At 46.1% G+C, this 18291-nt stretch overlaps 2 protein-coding genes across 2 annotated transcripts; both read right to left on the reverse strand.

Moving 5' to 3' along the window:
• Nucleotides 1-6022: 6022 nt before the first annotated feature.
• On the reverse strand, nucleotides 6023-9671 carry LOC104542810. The gene is given in 6 exon segments (XM_010187253.1): nucleotides 6023-6268; nucleotides 7062-7308; nucleotides 8173-8283; nucleotides 8285-8321; nucleotides 8967-9009; nucleotides 9648-9671. Coding segments are annotated over 6 exon segments (708 nt in total).
• A 1460-nt stretch (nucleotides 9672-11131) lies between these two features.
• On the reverse strand, nucleotides 11132-15034 carry LOC104534887 (triggering receptor expressed on myeloid cells 2-like). Its single transcript, XM_010187254.1, has 4 exons — nucleotides 14992-15034; nucleotides 12149-12493; nucleotides 11779-11833; nucleotides 11132-11348 (listed from the first exon to the last, which is right to left on the reverse strand). Exons 1-4 carry the CDS (start codon nucleotides 15032-15034, stop codon nucleotides 11132-11134), a joined length of 660 nt encoding a protein of 219 aa, XP_010185556.1.
• Nucleotides 15035-18291: the final 3257 nt, after the last annotated feature.

The raw sequence follows: 18291 nt of genomic DNA on the forward strand, positions 1-18291 counted from the left end.
CGTGCCCATCTCCCATCTGAAGTGTTGCAGGCTCTCTTGTGTGTCACCTGCATGCTGTATTTCCATCTCTTCTAAATGTTGTATTCTGTACAACATCGTCATTTACGCTGTGGAAGTAAAGCCAGGCGTTGTCATTGAGGGAGGTGACTGAACCTGAGTAGGGAAAGGGATAGTACCAGAGGGTGAGGTGTTTTTGAGGAAAGCATCCAAGGATGGGAGAGACTGGTTTAAATTCAGTGAACTCTGGTTTCAAGCCACAAAAAAAGTAAATGCGACTTGAAAAATACAACCCATGTTACCTCCTTCCCGTATCTTTCCTATTTAGTGGAAGCTTAGGACAAATTAGCAAGGTGTAGAAGAGTGGGAGGACACAAAGACAGAGCCTTGGAAATTCTGTTTACTTTGGATAAAAGAGAAAAATCCTAGACCTAAGAGTATGAGAAGCTGGGAAGGAATGCAAGAGGAGGGAGCAGAAATGTCAGGTGCTGCATTGCCAGCAGACAAGCTTGGAGGAAGAGCTTGGCTGGCTGGATATCAAGGGTGTCTGGGTCTGCCATTTGGAGGTACGTGGCCAGTGAAAGAACAAAGACATGCAGGTTTGGTATCTGTAGTAGGCAGCAGGGTTTTCTCAATGGAGTTGAGTTCATTTTCCTGAATTTTAAGTTCATGTTCTTACCACAGCGGAGGTGGTGAAGTGAAGCTGAGGAACCACTGACACACAGTGACACCTGCAGCTACGGGAGGAGGTGGCCTAGTTCTTGATGTGCAAACAGATCTTCTTTGCATTTTTGTCTTATAAGAGTGATGTAACACTCTGCTCACAAATCTCACATTAGGATTTCTTTTCCTAATGATTCCAAAGGCATCTGTTTACTCCATTGCATCGATGGCATCTTTGGTGCCTTTGGTTGCTCCCGCCTTAAAATACTTGGCCAACAGAGCATGGTGCTTACATTCTTCACTAACATTTCTTGTGGGGCCATCCATGTAGGTCTCTTTTAGTGAAGGAACAACAAAAACCCTTTTTATTGTAAATATTTTTTAGACCATCTGTAGGTTTTGGCAGTGGAGTATTCATGTGCTGGACTAAGAGAGCCTCTCCATAACGTTTCTGCTCTTCAGCTGCCGGTTGATCTCTGTCCTGGAGAACCCCCTCTGAGGGTTGGATGTTGGGGAAACAAGATTATTGCTCTGACATAGGAGGTTTTTTTGTGAGTAATGACTTCTTTTCTTAAACTTCTTTAAAACAGCTACAACTTTTATTCCCAGTAAGCCCTTCATATCTAGGTTCTCTGATCCGTTGTTGTAGAATGTGTATGAAGACCTAGGGATTTGTGTTATATAGAAAGTCTTCTTGTTAATACTTTAAATAGTGATGTGAAAGCCTGAGCGCTACTGTCATATTTTTCATTTGCTTTGGGTTTATGGGTATCACTTCTCAAAGTAGGGTTTGCTTGGTGAGATTGGAGTTGTCGGTCAACATCATGTTACCAAAATAAGTCTGCTTGCTTTTCCTGGGTAAATGTCTTCAATTGGAGATGCCATCAAGTTCAAACCTCTCGAGTAATTCAATGAGAATTCTCTGTGGATTGGCTACACTTGAGCAAAAACTCCACTTTTGGAGTGCATAGCAGAGCGGGTGAGGATAAAAGAAGAGGCCTGGGAGCTGTTGACCCAGAGAGCACTGGAGCGGCGAACCGATCACAAACCAGTTTATTAGTGTAAAGAATGGGATGTGGAAAAGGGTCCTCAAGTGATGCTTTAAGGCCTTGCATGTTAAAGGGGTGGGAAGGGGGGTGGGAAGGAAATCTTTGTGAATGGGTGTGGGAGGGTCCTGAGATTCATGTCATGTAAGGCAAAGTTTGTACATAGTTAAAAGTTTATAATTTTTTTTATATGATGCATTTTTTCAAGTGTATTTTGGTCTTTAATAGATGCAATTGTAAGTACTGTGTACACTATCCAGCTAATAAAAAATTTATAAACCGAGAACAAGCTTCGGTTCTGGTTTTCAGACCTTTTGCTCTTTATAACCCAGTGGCAGCTGTGACACGGAGTGGTGAGGGCAGGCGGCAGGTTTAGCTGAGAAATGCCTGGGCATGAAGGCAGGGAGGAGAAAGGCAAGGCCACCATGGGCAGTGGTTTGGGGCGCCTGCCGCTCTTCTGCCCTGTGTGAAAGGCCCAGACATCTTGGTGTTCACCTTCCCCTCTGTCCCCAGCCCGCCATCTTGCTGCCTGAGGGGACAGCATTGAGGCGGGGCTGCTGCTAAGTGCTGCAAACTGATTGGCTGAGGGAAGCCAGTATGTCCTGCTCATTGGACAAGTGTTGCTCTGGAGCATCTCTGATTGGCTGCTCTCCCTGCCAGCCATCTTGCCCTGCTGTGCTCCCTCAAGTCCTGAGGGTAGCGCCCTGGATGGCGGCTGTGGGGTGCTTTATGTGCAGGAGCTGGGTTGTCTTCAAGAAGGATGGAAGGAGGCCTTGCCTCCCAGCTCTGAGCCTTGGCAAGCTGCTGTGGCCCTCTTGGAGTTGGGAAATGGCCTCACTGAGCTGGGGATGGGAAGGAAGGCAGCTTTGAGCTGACCAGCGTTGCTTTTTTGTGTCCTTTGAGCGTAAGGAAAAAGGTGAGTGTAATAGCAGTCACACCGAGTCCCTTCCATAGCAAACCAGCTCCTGTACCTGTTGGCACAATGCTCAGCATGCCTCAGTGACGTTTCACTCTGCGTGCTTGCTGCAGGGTCCATTGCATTGAATAAAATCTCTGAAAGGCCATGGACAGGAATCCAGGGACTACAGAAAAGCTGCCGTGAGACACAGGGAGTGTCCCACGGGTCCAGCAATGGAACCTGTACGGGGTGGCACAAGTGTGAGAGGTGACGATTCACATTACCCAAATGCTTTTCTAACACATTCCTTCCTTTATAGGTTACTTTCCAGTGAGGTGTTTTCTTCTTGTCCCCAAATTCCCCAGTATCATCTTGTTATCTTATTTTTTGCCATACAACTGAACGGACACCTTTAGAAAGAGCTTATTTCTTGTGCCTTGGCACAAAAGGCAAATTTCTTCTTAAGAGGATTGGGCAGGCTTTGAAAGGTTTAAGAGAGAGTCAGCTTCACGTCTGCCTGCTAATCCCTCGCAGGCGCGCTGCTCCTTCCACGGGTGCTGCTCAGGATCTCCCAGCAGTATTACAACTTCAACATTCCGTATCAGAACGTAAATACTTTTATCGAGGTCCCGCGCTGTTAGGCAATCTTTGTGTGGTATCAAGCAGTTGTATGTTCTAGTATTGCTGAAACAATTCCTGTGTACGTTTACAGCGTGCAAAACACTTTGGGTTAAAAGCAGCCATAGGAAAAAAAGCAAAACTTTGCGTTCATGCCTATTTTTTTTCCTGTGTTCTTGGATAGGTGCTCTTTTAGAAGGGGTACACTGAATCTCACAGGTGTCTGTAGCTGTATGCTGTGTTCTTGAAAGAACAGTAGTCACTACCGCAGTTTTGGGGCCTGGTTTTGCCCTCATTGGTGCAGAGGTTGAAAGCACACATGAATCTCACAAGCTGGCAACAAACAGAACATAAAAGCAAGTTTTACCCCAAACATTATTGTGTTTCTTTCTCCTGCAGTCGATGCCTTAATGGTGTTTTCCAAATGAACCAACTGTGCGTGCCATCTTTACACCACCCATAAAACAGCTTGCAAATACCAGATGAGTTTGTATTTAGCAGAACCAGAGCATCCAGACAGGTCTTGCAGTTTGGGAATAGCCCCTGAAGGTGCCTTTTTCCTTTCTGAACGCACAGGACCTGGGGCTCCTACCTCGGATGCTGCCTGTGCTGCAGAGCCGCTGCAGAGCCCCTGCAGGCTGGCAGTTGCTGTGGTCCTGGGGAAGGTCCTGGCTCTGTCCCTGCGTTGCTGGCAGCTCTGCAATTGCGATGAAACACGGCAGTGCTGGGGCTGTTGTCAAACAGAGCAGAACAAATCCTCGAGGACCTCCCAGCTGAAGATTCCTGAATGCAGAGGAGCATGAAGGGCAGTGGCCCAAGGGAGTAAGCAGGCACTGTAGGCCTGGAGGGACTGCCCTCAGCACATAACAGGTTATCTGATTACTAAGCCACTCGGATATTGATTTGTACAGCTTTTTTGCTCCATTCTTAATTTGAAATTCTTTCCAGTGCCCTAACAAGAACAGGAGCAGACTAATTTAAAGCAATCCCTCACTTTGGAGAGAAGTTCCTCTCTGCTAATCTTGGGCTAGTCACGGTTGCCAGAATCTTCTCCTTGTTTGCTTGGTTTTCCTTTCTGGTAATCAATATTTTGCATTGCTAGGCATGGCAGATAAGCCAGGTAGGAAGGTGAGAGCAGTTGAACAGGTATTCTAATAGTGAGTAACATTTGGTACAACTGATGTGCAGTGGATTGGGTTGGTAAGCTGAGTTTTCTCTTTCTTTAGGTCCTTCATACAACACTACCCGGTGAGTCTTTGTACTTGGGGAGAGTTGGACACATTCATTCATTCATTCCAGAAACATTCGTGTGTTTCAATGACTTCCAGAGGAAGAGGAAAGGTACGAATGAGTCAACTTCACTTTGTCTAGCAGGAGGTGTCTTGGTCTCTGTAGTTTACTGTAGTATATCCAAAATTCAGTTTACTTTCCCATTTTGCTTTCTGTTGGTCTTTCAGGACGTGGAGCAGAACTGGATGGTTTACACAGTTTATACAGTGTTGTCCTTCTCAGCTCTGCCTTTTGCTCCAAAGGCTGCTTAGGCTTATGGCAAATTTGACCCAATTTGCAGAACTGCTGCTGGCAGGCACTTAAATGGCACAGTGCCATGGTGAACTCAGCAGAACCTCTAGAGTATAATACACAATTTATTATGTGACTGTTATGTGTTTACAATGCACTTGGGGCAAGAGCTATTTGCAGTGACCAGCAGGTAAGAGATGGAGGTGCCCAGCCATCAGCTGTACCAATATTCATTTACTCCCTTTTAGAGACAAAAACGGTTCTCGCAGTGCTTCCTGCTTTTGAAGTGAGACAAAGGAACACCACATCGCTATTTCAGCAGATAGTGTTTAGATTAGGAGTGAGTTTGAACCAGATCTCCTGCAGGACAGAGGAGATGTTGGAGGCACTGGAACAGGATGTATTGACTGACAGCTTCAGTCTTGGGAAAAGCTCCTGTCCTTTACATCCCATCAGCTGTTTGCACACACGGCCATGATCCCAGGACTCAGTAGTTTGATCAAAATGTGTGTCATTTATAAAGAAGTCAAGCTCGATTTAAACCGTAGCATGGGTGCAACATTAATAAACAACAGGCACCAAAGGCAAGGAAATACAAAGTGATTTCTTTGTAAAAATAAAAGAAATAACTTTGGGTAAACTTTGCACTCGTGTTCAGGTTGAAGACATTTTATACTATAACATAGATTAATATTTTCAAACAAGACCCTTGTTTACTAAACACATCGAGTGCATTACTTCTCTCTCTGAACTCCATGAGACAACTCTTGTTTCAAACAAAGCAGATTCTTTAGCACTTTGCTGACTTAGATCTTATCAGAACGGGTGATAATTCACATTTTGGGTATGAGTATTTGAGGGAGCTGTTGACGCTGAAGGTCTAAAAGGAAGCGTTGTGTTCCTGTACCTCACAGCCCTCTGTTGCCTGCTGCACCGTATCAGCTGCTATCGGAGAGAAACAGTTTCCTGTACTTGGTTTACAGTTGTCTGTGGTTTAAAAATAGGCAATTTAGAAAAAGCAGCTATGCCATAGCCTGCACTAGATTTGCTTACCAACAGCTGGATTGCGATGCTGTGCTGTTAGAAAAGCGCAGTTATCTCTTCAGGGAAGGTGTGTGCCTCCTTTCAGGTGCGTTCTGCCCCACACACATCCCCTTGAAGCCACTGATGACACACGGATCATTTCTAAGTGCAGTTCAGCAAAATTCTGCGAGTAAACCCAAGGCTTTGTGCTGCTTTGTTTAGGGGATATATTGAACCCTGTTATGACTTTACCCTTTTAATTTCCAGGAAGCGGAGTTGTGGCTCTGAAGATAACAGTAACCCATGCCACAGGCCCTGAGGAAACCGAATTGCTGAGTGGTTCTTGAACGTGGCCGAATTTTTGGTGAAGGCCGTGCACTGACCTATAGGACATCTGCAGCTTCATCTGAGGTTGGTGCCTCCTGACACTGCACTTTGTACCAGCATTCAGTTCCCCATCTGACATTCTGCTCACTTGGCTTTTTCTGTGCTTCTGAGAAACCTCGAAGAATGAGAAGTTAGAAAGAAATGGAACATTTTTTGTTTCTGAATACGACTCGTAGTTCATCTACAACCATAATGTATCCTGTCAGACGACACTTGGTTGCACGATGCCATGGAAAACCTACTTATTCAATGATCATTGTATCATGTGCATAGGTTTTGAGACTTGGGTTGTGCTTTCCTTGCCAGTTTGGCTCCTGTGACAGATCAATGAGGAAGGACAGCTCCTGCAGGAGGAGTTTTGTGGAAGCTATGGGAAACCTATGAAAATTCATATCAGTTTAGAGAGTTATATGAAAACTGAGTTGCTTCTTTGGGCACTTGAATGCTGTTGGGAAGGAAGATCCATTGTGTGACCCCCCTCCACACACACATTTTTCAGTCACAGATTAGCTTCCACTAAGTATCTGCTGGTTTTCTGCCTGCATCGCTGGCTAAAAGCAGAAAAGGGAGTAAAGCATTAAAACAAATACAGAAGCTTATTAATGAGGTGTGGCAAAGAGATGAACTTGGGTAGAAATTCAGGCAAAGATTCAGATCGCTTGGAGTTTATTTCATCTGTTGATGTAAATGTAGACACCCCCTCCTTGTTGGCTGCAATTTGTTTATCCCATTAGTATGTATCAAAAATCTGCTTCTAAAGAAATAAATCCAGGAATTATCTGTGTCTCGGGAAATTTCCAGGCTCAAAAGGGAGCTCTGTAACATTGACCTGGAATCTTTCTTGTCGAGAGGTAAGAAATTGCTGACTTTTAGAAGATCATTAATTCTTTCATTAACTCACCCCAAACTTGAAGCGTGCTCCTGTTCAGTAGTTTGTTTCTGCCCTGGAAATGGCTCCCAAGATTATATTCTCCTGAGTCATTAAGTCGGAGCATTTTCAGCCACACTCTAATCATTTTCCATGAGAAGTCGTTCATCATTTCAGTCCTTCCTACTTTAACGATGCTTTGATCAGAGTTACCTCTGGTAACAGGCTGCCATCTCACTCAGGACACCCTTTGGCACCCAGTAAAATGGTGAAGTTTCCCCATTTGGCTATCCCAGAGTAGGAGGAACAGAGGGACTGGGAGTTCCTTTTATTTTTGCATGTAGCCTTACGAGTTGTACAGAAAATAAGGTGGTGATTCATTAGAGGGAGAAGATACAGAACAAAACAGTCCCCATGGTGCTGTACATCCCACCCAGCAGAGGAGCAGAGCTGACACCAGCACAAGGAGGAGACAGGGAGAAAACCAGCCCCTGAATGGGGGGGCATGACGGCACTGAGGATGGGATTGGGGTGGAAAAGGGGAAATGTGGGATTTCTGTTGCCTAAACTAATAACAGGGCTGTTTCTGCTGTCAGGTTCCCCAGGTGCTGGGACGTGGAGCCACCTCAGCACATTTCTTACGCCTCACAGACGTGGTCAAGGTTAAGGTGGTGCTGCTCCATCTCTCGAGTCTTCTATGTGAGTTACCAAAACTTTTCTGTGCAAAAGGTTTCTGTGCCTGCAAAACACTTCATGAGTGGAAAATTTTGTGCAAGAAAAAGTATTGGTTTTTAGTTTTCATCAACTTACTTGAACTATTTCTGTCCCAGACCCATTTATTTTTGATTAATACAATCCCTCGAAATTGTATTTGTGATCTTTGATGGTAATCTGTAAAATATTGATTCTTTTTTTTTTATTTCATATGGCAAAAATAATTTCCTGGCCACTTCTGCCTCTAGATACGTGTAGGTACATATTATGGTTCTGTATTGAGCTACATAACAGAGTTTCACCCTGCCTCTGATAACCTCTGGTGGGATCTCTGTGTCTGGATACCCCGTGTTTTGCTGTGAAACAGAAATGGAAATGGCACATCATTCTTGATTGATTTTGGCTGTCTCCCTCTGCACTATTGACTCACAGCTCACCCTCGCGTGAAACAAGGTTTTCCTGACAGCTCCTTGCACCAGAATTTCCCCTCATGTAAATTCCTGCACACATCGTATGAGCAGCTGGCTCGGAAGGGCTCTCCCTCTGTGCAGGAACACTTGGGTGTCCTCTCCTGCCATGCACAGTTCTTCCAAAGAAAGGAGAAAATTGATGTTACAACCAGTCACAGCTTAATACGCCAGATTTTCTGACATTATACCACTGGGAATCTCACGCTGGGCCTCTGAGAAGAGTAATTTAACTCTGCAGGTTTGCCTAAATAAACATCTATGTTTAGTCTCAGTGCCATTAGCCTTTCCCCATTTTGTTCCTATTGTTCCTCTCTGTGGCCTCAGTATTTATTTGCAGTAAGAAAGCAAACAGCAGCTACCCTGCCTACAGCAGTACCTGATCTGTGACGTATTGGGTGAGAGCAACAAATGCAGGTTTTCCTCCCCACATCCTGCATGATTTCAGACTGCGAACTTCCCAATAGCAAGCGAGAAAGTTGTCAGAAGGGCAGAGGCTGCCAAACATCCCACCATGAAGTTCACTTTCTGGGTGAAATACAGAACTGCTATAAGCAAAAATGAGAACCCAAGGCTTTGTATAATTCAAATAAGCAAATTTCAGGCTGAACGTTTCCTCACCTCATTGATTTCTGGGAGTCTCATTCTGTTCCTGGCTATAGATGGCCTGAATAAAAAGCGCTCAAGCAAATAACAGTGTGCAATGCATGCAACAGCACAGAGCATCCTGTTCCTAGGAGAGACAAAGAGCCTCTGAGCCTTACCTGGTAGCGCCAGCAGGAGCAGCAGGGCTGGAAACACCCCCTCCTGAAACAGAAAGTGGCTTAGGGCACGCAGGAAAGAAATGCACCCCAGGGCTGCTTTATCACTGAGAAATGCTCTGTTGCAGAGGAAGTTAACTTGCTCTGTCCTCGGCAGTCATCTGCTGCCTGCAGTGACGATGCCAGCTTGGAATTGCTGAGAATATCTTTTAAGCACCACCTTAATATTCTTTCTGGGGTGGGAAGGCTGCATCGTGTTTACTGGCTGCTTTTATGCTTGGAATATATTGTTGTCTAGATGGCCATATTTAGCAGTTGGGCTGTGCGGCTGGAAACAAAATGAGCATTTTCATTGTGCGCTGCTGTGATCTATGACAGAGCAGCTTTCAGCTGGACGTGCTTGTCCTTACTGCTGCTCTGCACTTACATGCAGGTTTTACATCCCTGGTTCCCAAAGCCCTCATGCAGAGGTGGAGAACCAGGACTGCCCCCCCTGGCATCACAGGGGCAGTGGATGGCCCTGCCTGAGGGCTCTCGACAGGTTGGAGCTGGAATTGGGACCCAGATCTCCTGGTTAGACCTGATTCCCTTGTTTTACAGCACGAGCATCACAGAAATGTCTGGTAATACTGAAGCTAGGAGAAGAAGCTGCGGTGGTGTGTGACTGTGGATGGGCTAATTTACCTTCTGGAAATAGAGGAAATTCATTTAGGCAGAGCACAACCATGCACGGGCTGATCTGGTTTTGGGATCTGAGCCATTTCTTTGTGGTGCTAAACAGAGCTGCTGGATGTGCCAACCTGCCCAGCCGGCTCAGAGCATCTCTGTACATTAGAAAGCCACCAGCATGTTCTGAGTGCCACCTCTTCTCTGGGTGCTGCGTTGTGATCTGATGTACTGCAGCTCTTTACCATGAATCCACACCAAGTCAGATAACCATGGATTTTATTTAGCTTTGCAGACAGTGCAGAGAAAAGAAGTGTGAATGCCCTTGGGGCCTTCCTGGGAGAGCTAAACATGGCTTCACTTTGGGGAGTGATGAACAGGTAACATCCCCTTGAAAGGGCAGAAAAAACATGGGGAAAAGTACAGAGAAATACAGTTCATTCTTTGCAAAATCATCTGAGAAATGAGGAAGCAGGCTCAGAGCTGTGTGTAGACTTCACATCCCTTTCTGTTATGTTCTGCCTCTCCACAGTGACTGCTCACCGTGGATCCACACTGTCCAAGGGCATCTCTGGAAGGTGCTCTGCACCACCTTGGAAAGGCAGAAGCTCTCACCTGGTGCTGCTGTGGGATGAGATGAAGTTGATGGGGCTCAGTTCAGACCCTGGTGCAATGACACTGGGGATGAGTATCGGGAATAACTGCCTGGTGGTGTGGTGCAGCTCCTGGCAGTGACTGGAGGTGATAGCACAGCATTGCATTGCCAAAAGCACGTCAAAAGCTTCAGTTTAGAGAAGAGAATCTCAGTTAAAAAGCTGATTTCTAGACAAACAACAATATTAGCTTTCAATGCAAACCATCCAGTTCTGGTTATATTTCGTGCATTGTGTAGAGACATGTAGGACACCATGAAAAAAGCCATTAGTTCTTTAGGACTGATCTTCAGTGAATCAGGAGAAGTTGATAGATTTGAGACAGAACGATGTCTTTCCATTTTGACATTGTGGATGTGTTTGAGTTGCTCATGGTCACTGAGATGTGTTACCTGAACTATTTCTGTTCACTGGTGTGTCTGTAGTTTTTGTAGAACAAAGCATTTGCCAGTAGCTGTATGGAGCAGCAAGGACTTTCCTGGCCTAACAATGAGCTGAGGGAAAACAGCAGAGCTTTCTTGCCTTTGCCATGCCTCAGGAAGCATCTCTGCACACAGATAAGTCTATGCTGGATCTTTTGACAAAAAAACTTCATATTCCTCCTTTCCCCTGGCCCTCAGTCCCATCCTCTTCCATTAGGTTCAGGTGTTACAGTTCTTTTCAGTTCAGTTGTGTTGGAAAAATGTGGTCAGTGCCCATGAGAAGAGGTGGTGGATGGTGACATTCCCTCTCTAGAGTGGCAGGTTCCTCAGTACCTGCATTTAGTGGGCGATCCTTTTCTTACGGCAGGGGGGAAAGTTTTGCCTGCAAATGCTCGGTGTTCATTTCATGATCCCCTTTGGATTAGCCCTAAGCAGTGCTCTCCCAGGAGGGGCTGTGGCCATCACGTGCAAAGTCACCAGCAAAAGGGAGGACCTGATGCTCATTCCAGTTTGGGTTCTTCTGCTCTGCTTCTCTGTTCTTCCTACAGTTGGCAATGATAAAGATCAGCACAGCCACCATGAACTTCGTAACCAGGAACCCAGCGATGATGGAGAAGGCAGTGAAATCAGCTTCAGCAGGGATGCTATGGGGAGCCATAAATACAAGAGTAAAGCTTAGCCATGAAAAGGATGGTTTAACCTTTAAGGAAACTCTTGTAGTATATGATGTGAAGATGGTAACATCTCCTGCAACAGGCCCTCCCTGCCTGTGCACAGCAGAGACTGGGAGTTTAGAACAACTATGATAGGTTTTAACTGCAAGATCTCACATACAGATAAATTATGATCTGCAGGAGTTATTTTGTTTGGCACTGAAGCACTGCATTTTCCGGATTAGGCTAAAGCTGCTGTTTAGAAACCACACAGCAGCTCTGAGAATTGTCGTGGATTAGGAAGAGGTAGTGAATATGCCTGTGGTGGTTTTCCTCTCGGCTTCAAATGGGGTTGCCAATACTCATCTAGCTTAGTCCTAGGAAGACGAGAGATTCCAGCAGGAGGGGTTTTAGGGCTTACCTGGAGATGCTCTGCACAGCTCTGGGGTCCTCTGGCATCTGGGTCTCCAGGACAGCTGATGACAGAAACAGAACAGTTCAGTCTGCAGGTGTTTCTGGGTGACATTTATTGGTGTCACCAACCCCAATGTCCCAGCTGGGCAGAGATAACCAAGGTGAGGCTGGGCACTGGGTTAATCTGGGTAGCAATAACATCTTAGAAGTCCTGTAACACAGGTCATGCTGCTGTAAATTAGGGACTAACAAGAGGCAATGAAACACAGTAAAACAAAAGGAGATGTTTACTAAAGGGAGGTCTTGGCATCTGCAGACACCTGTGAAATATCAGTAGGAACTCAGGAACTCTTGAAACTCGGAGCCCCAGGACGTACCTGTCAGCACTTCCACTCGCACCTTCCTCAAGCTGTTCATTTCCCCCAGGTACTCAGTTTGGCACTGGTACAACCCAGCATCCTGCTTCTTGAGCTGCTTCATGGTCACCGTCAGGACCCCGTCATGGACGTTGTCGCTTATGGAGGTGCTGCCATTCCTGTTCTTTAGGAACGGCAGCCAGAAGCGGCGGGCGCTCACCACGTGTTGGCACTTGGTCTCGTCGATCTGCTTGCACCAGCTCTTCTCTCTCCACCGCTGCTGCCAGGGGTTGTAGGTGCAGTTGACAGAAATGGTGCCCCCCTCCATCCCGTACACCACAGTGATGTTCTCTGTGGCACAGGATGCTACGAGAGAAGGAAGAAGTGGTGAGCCAAGGCTGTCTCACATCTACCCCTTACCACTGCCTTTATCTAAGGGCCAGTTGGCTCTTTTACAACCATAGTGGTGGCTGCTGTTGGCTGTGTGGCTGTGACCTGTCTGCTTCTGCCTAGGTCCAGACTTCCTTGAAATATGTCTGTAGGGCTCCTGACTGGTAGTTACCGGCTTTAGCCAGGCATCAATTCTTGTGGTGGGGACTAAAAGAGGCATCAGCTTCATTCCTATTTACAGATTTTCTGAAGCTCAGGGTGTTTTGGTCCTTGCCGTCCCTTCTGGCCCTGTGGTGACTGCTCTGGATTGCAGTCTGGAGCCCAGCCACCCCACACTTTCTGCAATCATTGGGCTCCTGCCCAGAAAGGGGAAGCAGTTTGTCTGCATGCATAAGGGATTAAATAGAAACCTGTGCTTTCCTCCGGTCCTGAGGAGCACGGAGCTGCGCATTCAGGTAAAGTGAGTTGGCATCAGTTGAGCTGCCTTGATTTTTAAAAGCTCTTTTTCCACGGCAGATTATGAACATGTAGCTTGACCCAAGGATGACAAATTGCTTCTGTGTCACTCTGGTCAAGCTGCTCTTGCTGTAACGCCCCTGCTTTGCAACATCCGACCTGCAGACTTGCATACACAGCTGCAGCAAGGCTCAGCCCTTCCATGTACGTTCATGGATGCAAATTGGGCTTTGGAGTCCCCGCTGCAGCAGAAAAGATCCTTTGCAGTGCACACCCATGAAGTTTATCCCCTTAGAGTTTAAGGCTCTTTGCACAGCCAGAGAGAAGCAATACAGCCCTGGAAAATGCTAGTGACACCTACAAACCAGCGTCTAGCTTCCTGCTTGGAAGGTTACTTCTTAATCCCACTCCTAATTTCTAAATCCAGGGGTTTAGCAATATGTTTTTTCACTCTATCTTTTAATATCCTGCTAATTTTAATCACGTTGCCAAGTGATCTTTGGCTACTTGACTTATTCTTTTTTTGCCTTAGTTCCTTATTTCTAATTTCCATTCCTCTTTACAGTAGGCAAAGGCAGAAGGGCCAGTCTGAGCTATTAATACTTCCAGAGAGAAGTACAGTGTGTGTGTGGCATTGGTAGAAATCTCTGCACTTCTAGTGACTTTTGCAAAACCGTAAGACGTTATAAAACAGAAGTAATTTAAAAAATAGGCTCCTGTGAGGGCTTTGTGCTGGATGAGCCTTTTAATAACATTACTTAAAATCATTTCAGTCATTCTAAGTGAATTGTAAACTAAAAAATCCGAAGGTCTTTCAGCCTTGACTGGAAGAAGGCGTAAAAATGTGCATGTGCTCTCCAACACCTACAAAACTTTATCCTCATGTGTTGCTCCCCTCAGTTATTCCAGTCAAGGCTTCCCTCACTGCACGCCCAGTCCAGTCCTGTGCAATGCCTCAAAGCATTTTAACTCCCTCTCCTATTTCTCTTGTGGACCCCTCCTCACTTTCAGCTCCTGGAGTGGCCCCAAGGGTTTGTTTCTTGGTTTTGTTTTAAATAGCATCGCAAAGAATCTCTTGATCAGAGTGATGGCATTTAAAGATTTGCTGATGCCCCTGTGGAAAACTTTGTGTCATTATCTTTGCAACCAGTTCTGCTGACAGATCATGTACTGTTTGTGTTCCTCCTCCCTTGTTGTGTGCTACTGAAAACAGTATAATGGACTTTTTTCCAAACTCATTCAGGTTTTCAAGACAAATTTCCATGCTCCCAAAGCCTGAACCTGTCTCCCTTCTGTGCACTGCTGCAATGAGTAAAAGTGTGGCTGGAGAGAAGGCTGCCAGCTGGGACCACCACCTGGTCCTGTGCCTTGATTCTCATTTCAGATGAACCTTGCTTTCCAAGCTGAAAATAGTCAAGTCAACGGCCAAGATATCAGAGATGACCTCCTCAGGGAGTTTTCTTTTCCTCCTCTTGAGCCCCAGATGCTGCAATTGACATTGAACGCCCTACACATGCAAACAAATTGGATTTTGCAATTTCACATTTCGCTCTGAGAAGGCACACAAGATTTCTGTCCCCAGTCTTTCCTGTGCTGACTCAAAAGGATCCCTGTGAGCAAAGGGTCACCATCAGCCCTTTGTGAAATTAAGGGAAAAAACAAGCTCTGAGGAAGGAGTCTGACATCCCTGCAATATAATTATGGAGGACGAGTCGAATGCAGAACACACTGCAGTGCTCCAGGGTCTCTCTGCTTGCATTGCATTGGACCTTGCAGTGCTCAGACAGGCAGGAAGACTCTTTATCCATAATAACTCTTTGTATTGGTCTTCCAAAGAACTGCATGCTACAACAAAGATGCCTTTGCATCCAGAAAAAGCCACTGTGTTTTGATACCTGTGCAGTCATTTCCAGGAGCATTATCAGTAATCGCATCCGAGGTGCAGGTAGAGACCAAGTTCTGCACCAATCCTTGACCCTATCTGTTAACGAAACCCAAGGCCATGCACGCTTTCTTACCTGAGAAGAAGACCAAGAAGATGAAGTGCAGGAGCTTCTCCATGTGTGTTGAGCAGAGAAGGGGTGAGAGAGGAGTCTGGAGAAGAGTGAAGAGGGCTCTTGCTGAAGAGCAGCTTGCTTTTCCCCCTCCTTGCTCCACTGGAAAGAACGAGCACAGGAACTTGGCATCTCTTTTTCATCCTGCGTATTGAGCAACCCACCAGGGATGGGCATTTCTCTCATGGGCTGAAAATTCAGGCATCAGCATTGCCCACTCACAGCCACAGTTTAGTCTAGACAGCCCGAAAAAGAGCATCATGTGATGGCCTGAAACCACGGTATTGGGAGTCTCTCGGCTCTGCGATGGTGCCTGTCCACCAGAGCAGGCTTTACATGGAAACTTTGCACGGGTGAGTTCCTGGAAAGCTGAAAAGGAAAGGGTGGCTCTCATCAGGACTGTGCAGGTTCAGTCAGCATCAGGAGAGAGAAGGGAAGGCAAGGACATAATCTTGCAGTTTATCTTCAGGGGAAAGGAGGTTTAGAAGAGCCTGTGTATGAAGCATTCGTATTAACACCTAACCAAGGACAGGCAGGCAGGAGCACGGTGCTGGGTGAAGATGTAAGGTGCTTCAGATGAGCAGAACAGACATCTTTATTTTGTACCTAGTGGAGAGGATGGGAGATCAAGGGCTGGGGGCGCTGATTCAGAGCCCGTCAGTGCCATCCTGGTGCAGCAGTTCAGGACTGCAGTGAGGGACCCTCCTTTCGTGGTAGAAACTGGTAGGGTGGGTTACTGTATTTTCTTTTTTGAATTTATTTATTGGAAATCTTCCATGCAAATACCAATAAAATGTGGCTCCTTGTGTGCTTATCTGCTTCTTAACAGGCAGATAAGCCTGCAGGTCTCTCCGTTCATAAATGTGCCTTCTTTTTCTCTCCTCTAATTTGTGTTTAAGAAAATGGTGCCTTACAGTATCCGAAAATTCTCTGTGAGTGAGGCTTTCTGATTGCAGGTTTTGTTCATTCTTCCTCCGGTGAGCACAAATCTGGATTCTCTTTGACCAGAAGCAACCGTCTCCATGAAAATATCTCTCTTCCACTCTGCTGTTTTCTACTGCTACTTTTCCACTGTTTAACCCAGTGTGACCGTGTGAATAGCAAATAGTTACAGGAATTCTCTGCTGGATTATCTGTTTCCAGAACAATTGTCTTTTTATTTTGGCCAATTCAAGATAAAAATGTCAACTCTGAAAATGTCAAAAACCAGCTCAGCTTCCTTGCTGCATCCACAGCAGGAGACTCCTGTTGGATGTGACTGGTTTGTGAACAGGGACTGGTCCAGGCCCCATTGATTTGCCACCAGTTTGCAGAGCTTATCTGGGGCAGCCAAATGAAATTCCAGGGTTTCTGCTCTTTTGGAGACCTTGAACTGAGCACCAGCAAGCTCATTTCATGTTGCTCACCACATGACTGCTAAATAGAGGCAGCAGATACATAATCTGGTGTGGTTCCAGCAGAGAGGGGGAAGTGATGGTATCACTTTCCACGGCCCTGGTGAGCTCTCCCATGAAACTGCACATCTATTTCTGGTCTCCTGTGAATTTAGAAGCCACAAAAGCTTGTTCTCTGTGGGGTAGCCAAAAAAATAAGGGCTGGAAGTAGGTGTGCTGGTTTGTACTGGACTTCCAAAGAAGTTACCCAGAACCAGCTGCACTGGTGCCCAGGCTGGGAAGAGCTGTTCAAAGTACAGCACAGCACTGCAAAACACAGCTACATCTGAGAGGGGCTGGATCAGGATTCCTGAAGAGATGCAAAGATGCCTCATCAAAATGAAGGCAAGAGACCAAGTGCACTGGAAAAGCATGTTTGATAGTTTCTGGTGTGATTATTCAGGACAGCAGGGCTTGATGAGGCCCCAGCCAGTGGCAGCTCTTGGAAACTGCCAACCTGCATCATAGGTGCACTGGAGATCCATAAATGTATTGTGTGTCTGACTTGGACATTAACAGCTGTAAATAATCCACTCTTAAGCACTATTGTGTCCCTTCTGTTGTATCAGCTACCATTGAGACCAGCCCTCTTACGCTCATATTTCTTCCTCTGAGTTGTATTTCCTGCAGCTTCTTTGCCCAGCTCACCAGTCCCTTGCTCTTTCAGATCTTCCTCATGGCTGTCTCAGGGCTTGTCCTTGCCATGAGCACAGCAAGGCAAATTCTGTTCAGAAGCATCCCAGTGCCCTGTCTGCTCCCCCAGTGCAACACCACCCGTTGTTCCCTTCTTTTCTTTCTCCAGAAATACTCATTTTTTATTCTCCCTTCTCATCGGATTCCACACCGCCTTGGTTTAAGCAGGCAGAGTGTGTGTTCAGCAGAGGGTGTAAGACCTCAGGCCAGCCAGGAGTTGTTGAACACAGTAAGGGCCTTGCTCAGGAGGTGGTGAAAGGATGGGGAAGTCTGCACAAGCTACACGTGGGACGCCTGTAACTTCACATTTCTGCTGCTGCTGCATTCTGTTTTCAACATACAAGCCTCAAAGTCTGCATAAATGTGCTGTGGGTGACCCCGAGAGCAAATTCAACCCTCAAGCTTGGAAATAACTGGGTTGTATAGAGGGTACGGTGTTGGAGGCTCTTGCCCGTGCAATCCACAGCAGCTGTACTGACTCCATCCCACACCCTCTGTGCTCCATAAAAGGACATCACTTTCATTCCCTCCTACACCCAAACTCCAGCGTGCACACTCTGTTTCTTGAGGTAAAGCTAAACATTTAGTTCTAGTTTGAAAGCCTTTTACCACCTTACTTCTCATCTAAGCAGACTGATACATTTAAATTACAGGGTAATTGCATTAAGTCTCAAAAAGTGTAGGTGTTACTTCTATACGTTGTTATTCTGTAGCTGCAAGACCTTCTGGATCTCAGATTCATCCAGCACAATCCTCAGCTTGCAAATTGTGCAGTGCAGCCACTTAGAAGTGGGATAGAGTTTCTAGCAGTGAACAGAGCTGAAATACCAAACCCATCCCCGTCCAGACAAATACTGCTCTTTTTCAAAAGGTCCCGCCTGCCTCTCCAAACGAGCCTTCATTTTAATGGAATTGAAGAAAGCAGATGTGCAGGGGATCCTGAGAGGTACCCAGCACCTCTGTCCGACCCGAGAATCTGCATGGTTATGGAAACTTCTCCACTGGCCTCTAATAGGAGGGAGGTCTTAAAACACATGGGCAACACACACATGGCAGTAAAGACGTAGATATTTCCCCAGTGTGCATCCACACACCTTCTACCCCATCCCCACGTCGTGTTCCAGTTCTTGTCTCCCAT

This window comes from Mesitornis unicolor, unplaced genomic scaffold, assembly GCF_000695765.1.
Source record: "Mesitornis unicolor isolate BGI_N332 unplaced genomic scaffold, ASM69576v1 scaffold4896, whole genome shotgun sequence".
Lineage (NCBI taxonomy): Eukaryota > Metazoa > Chordata > Aves > Mesitornithiformes > Mesitornithidae > Mesitornis > Mesitornis unicolor.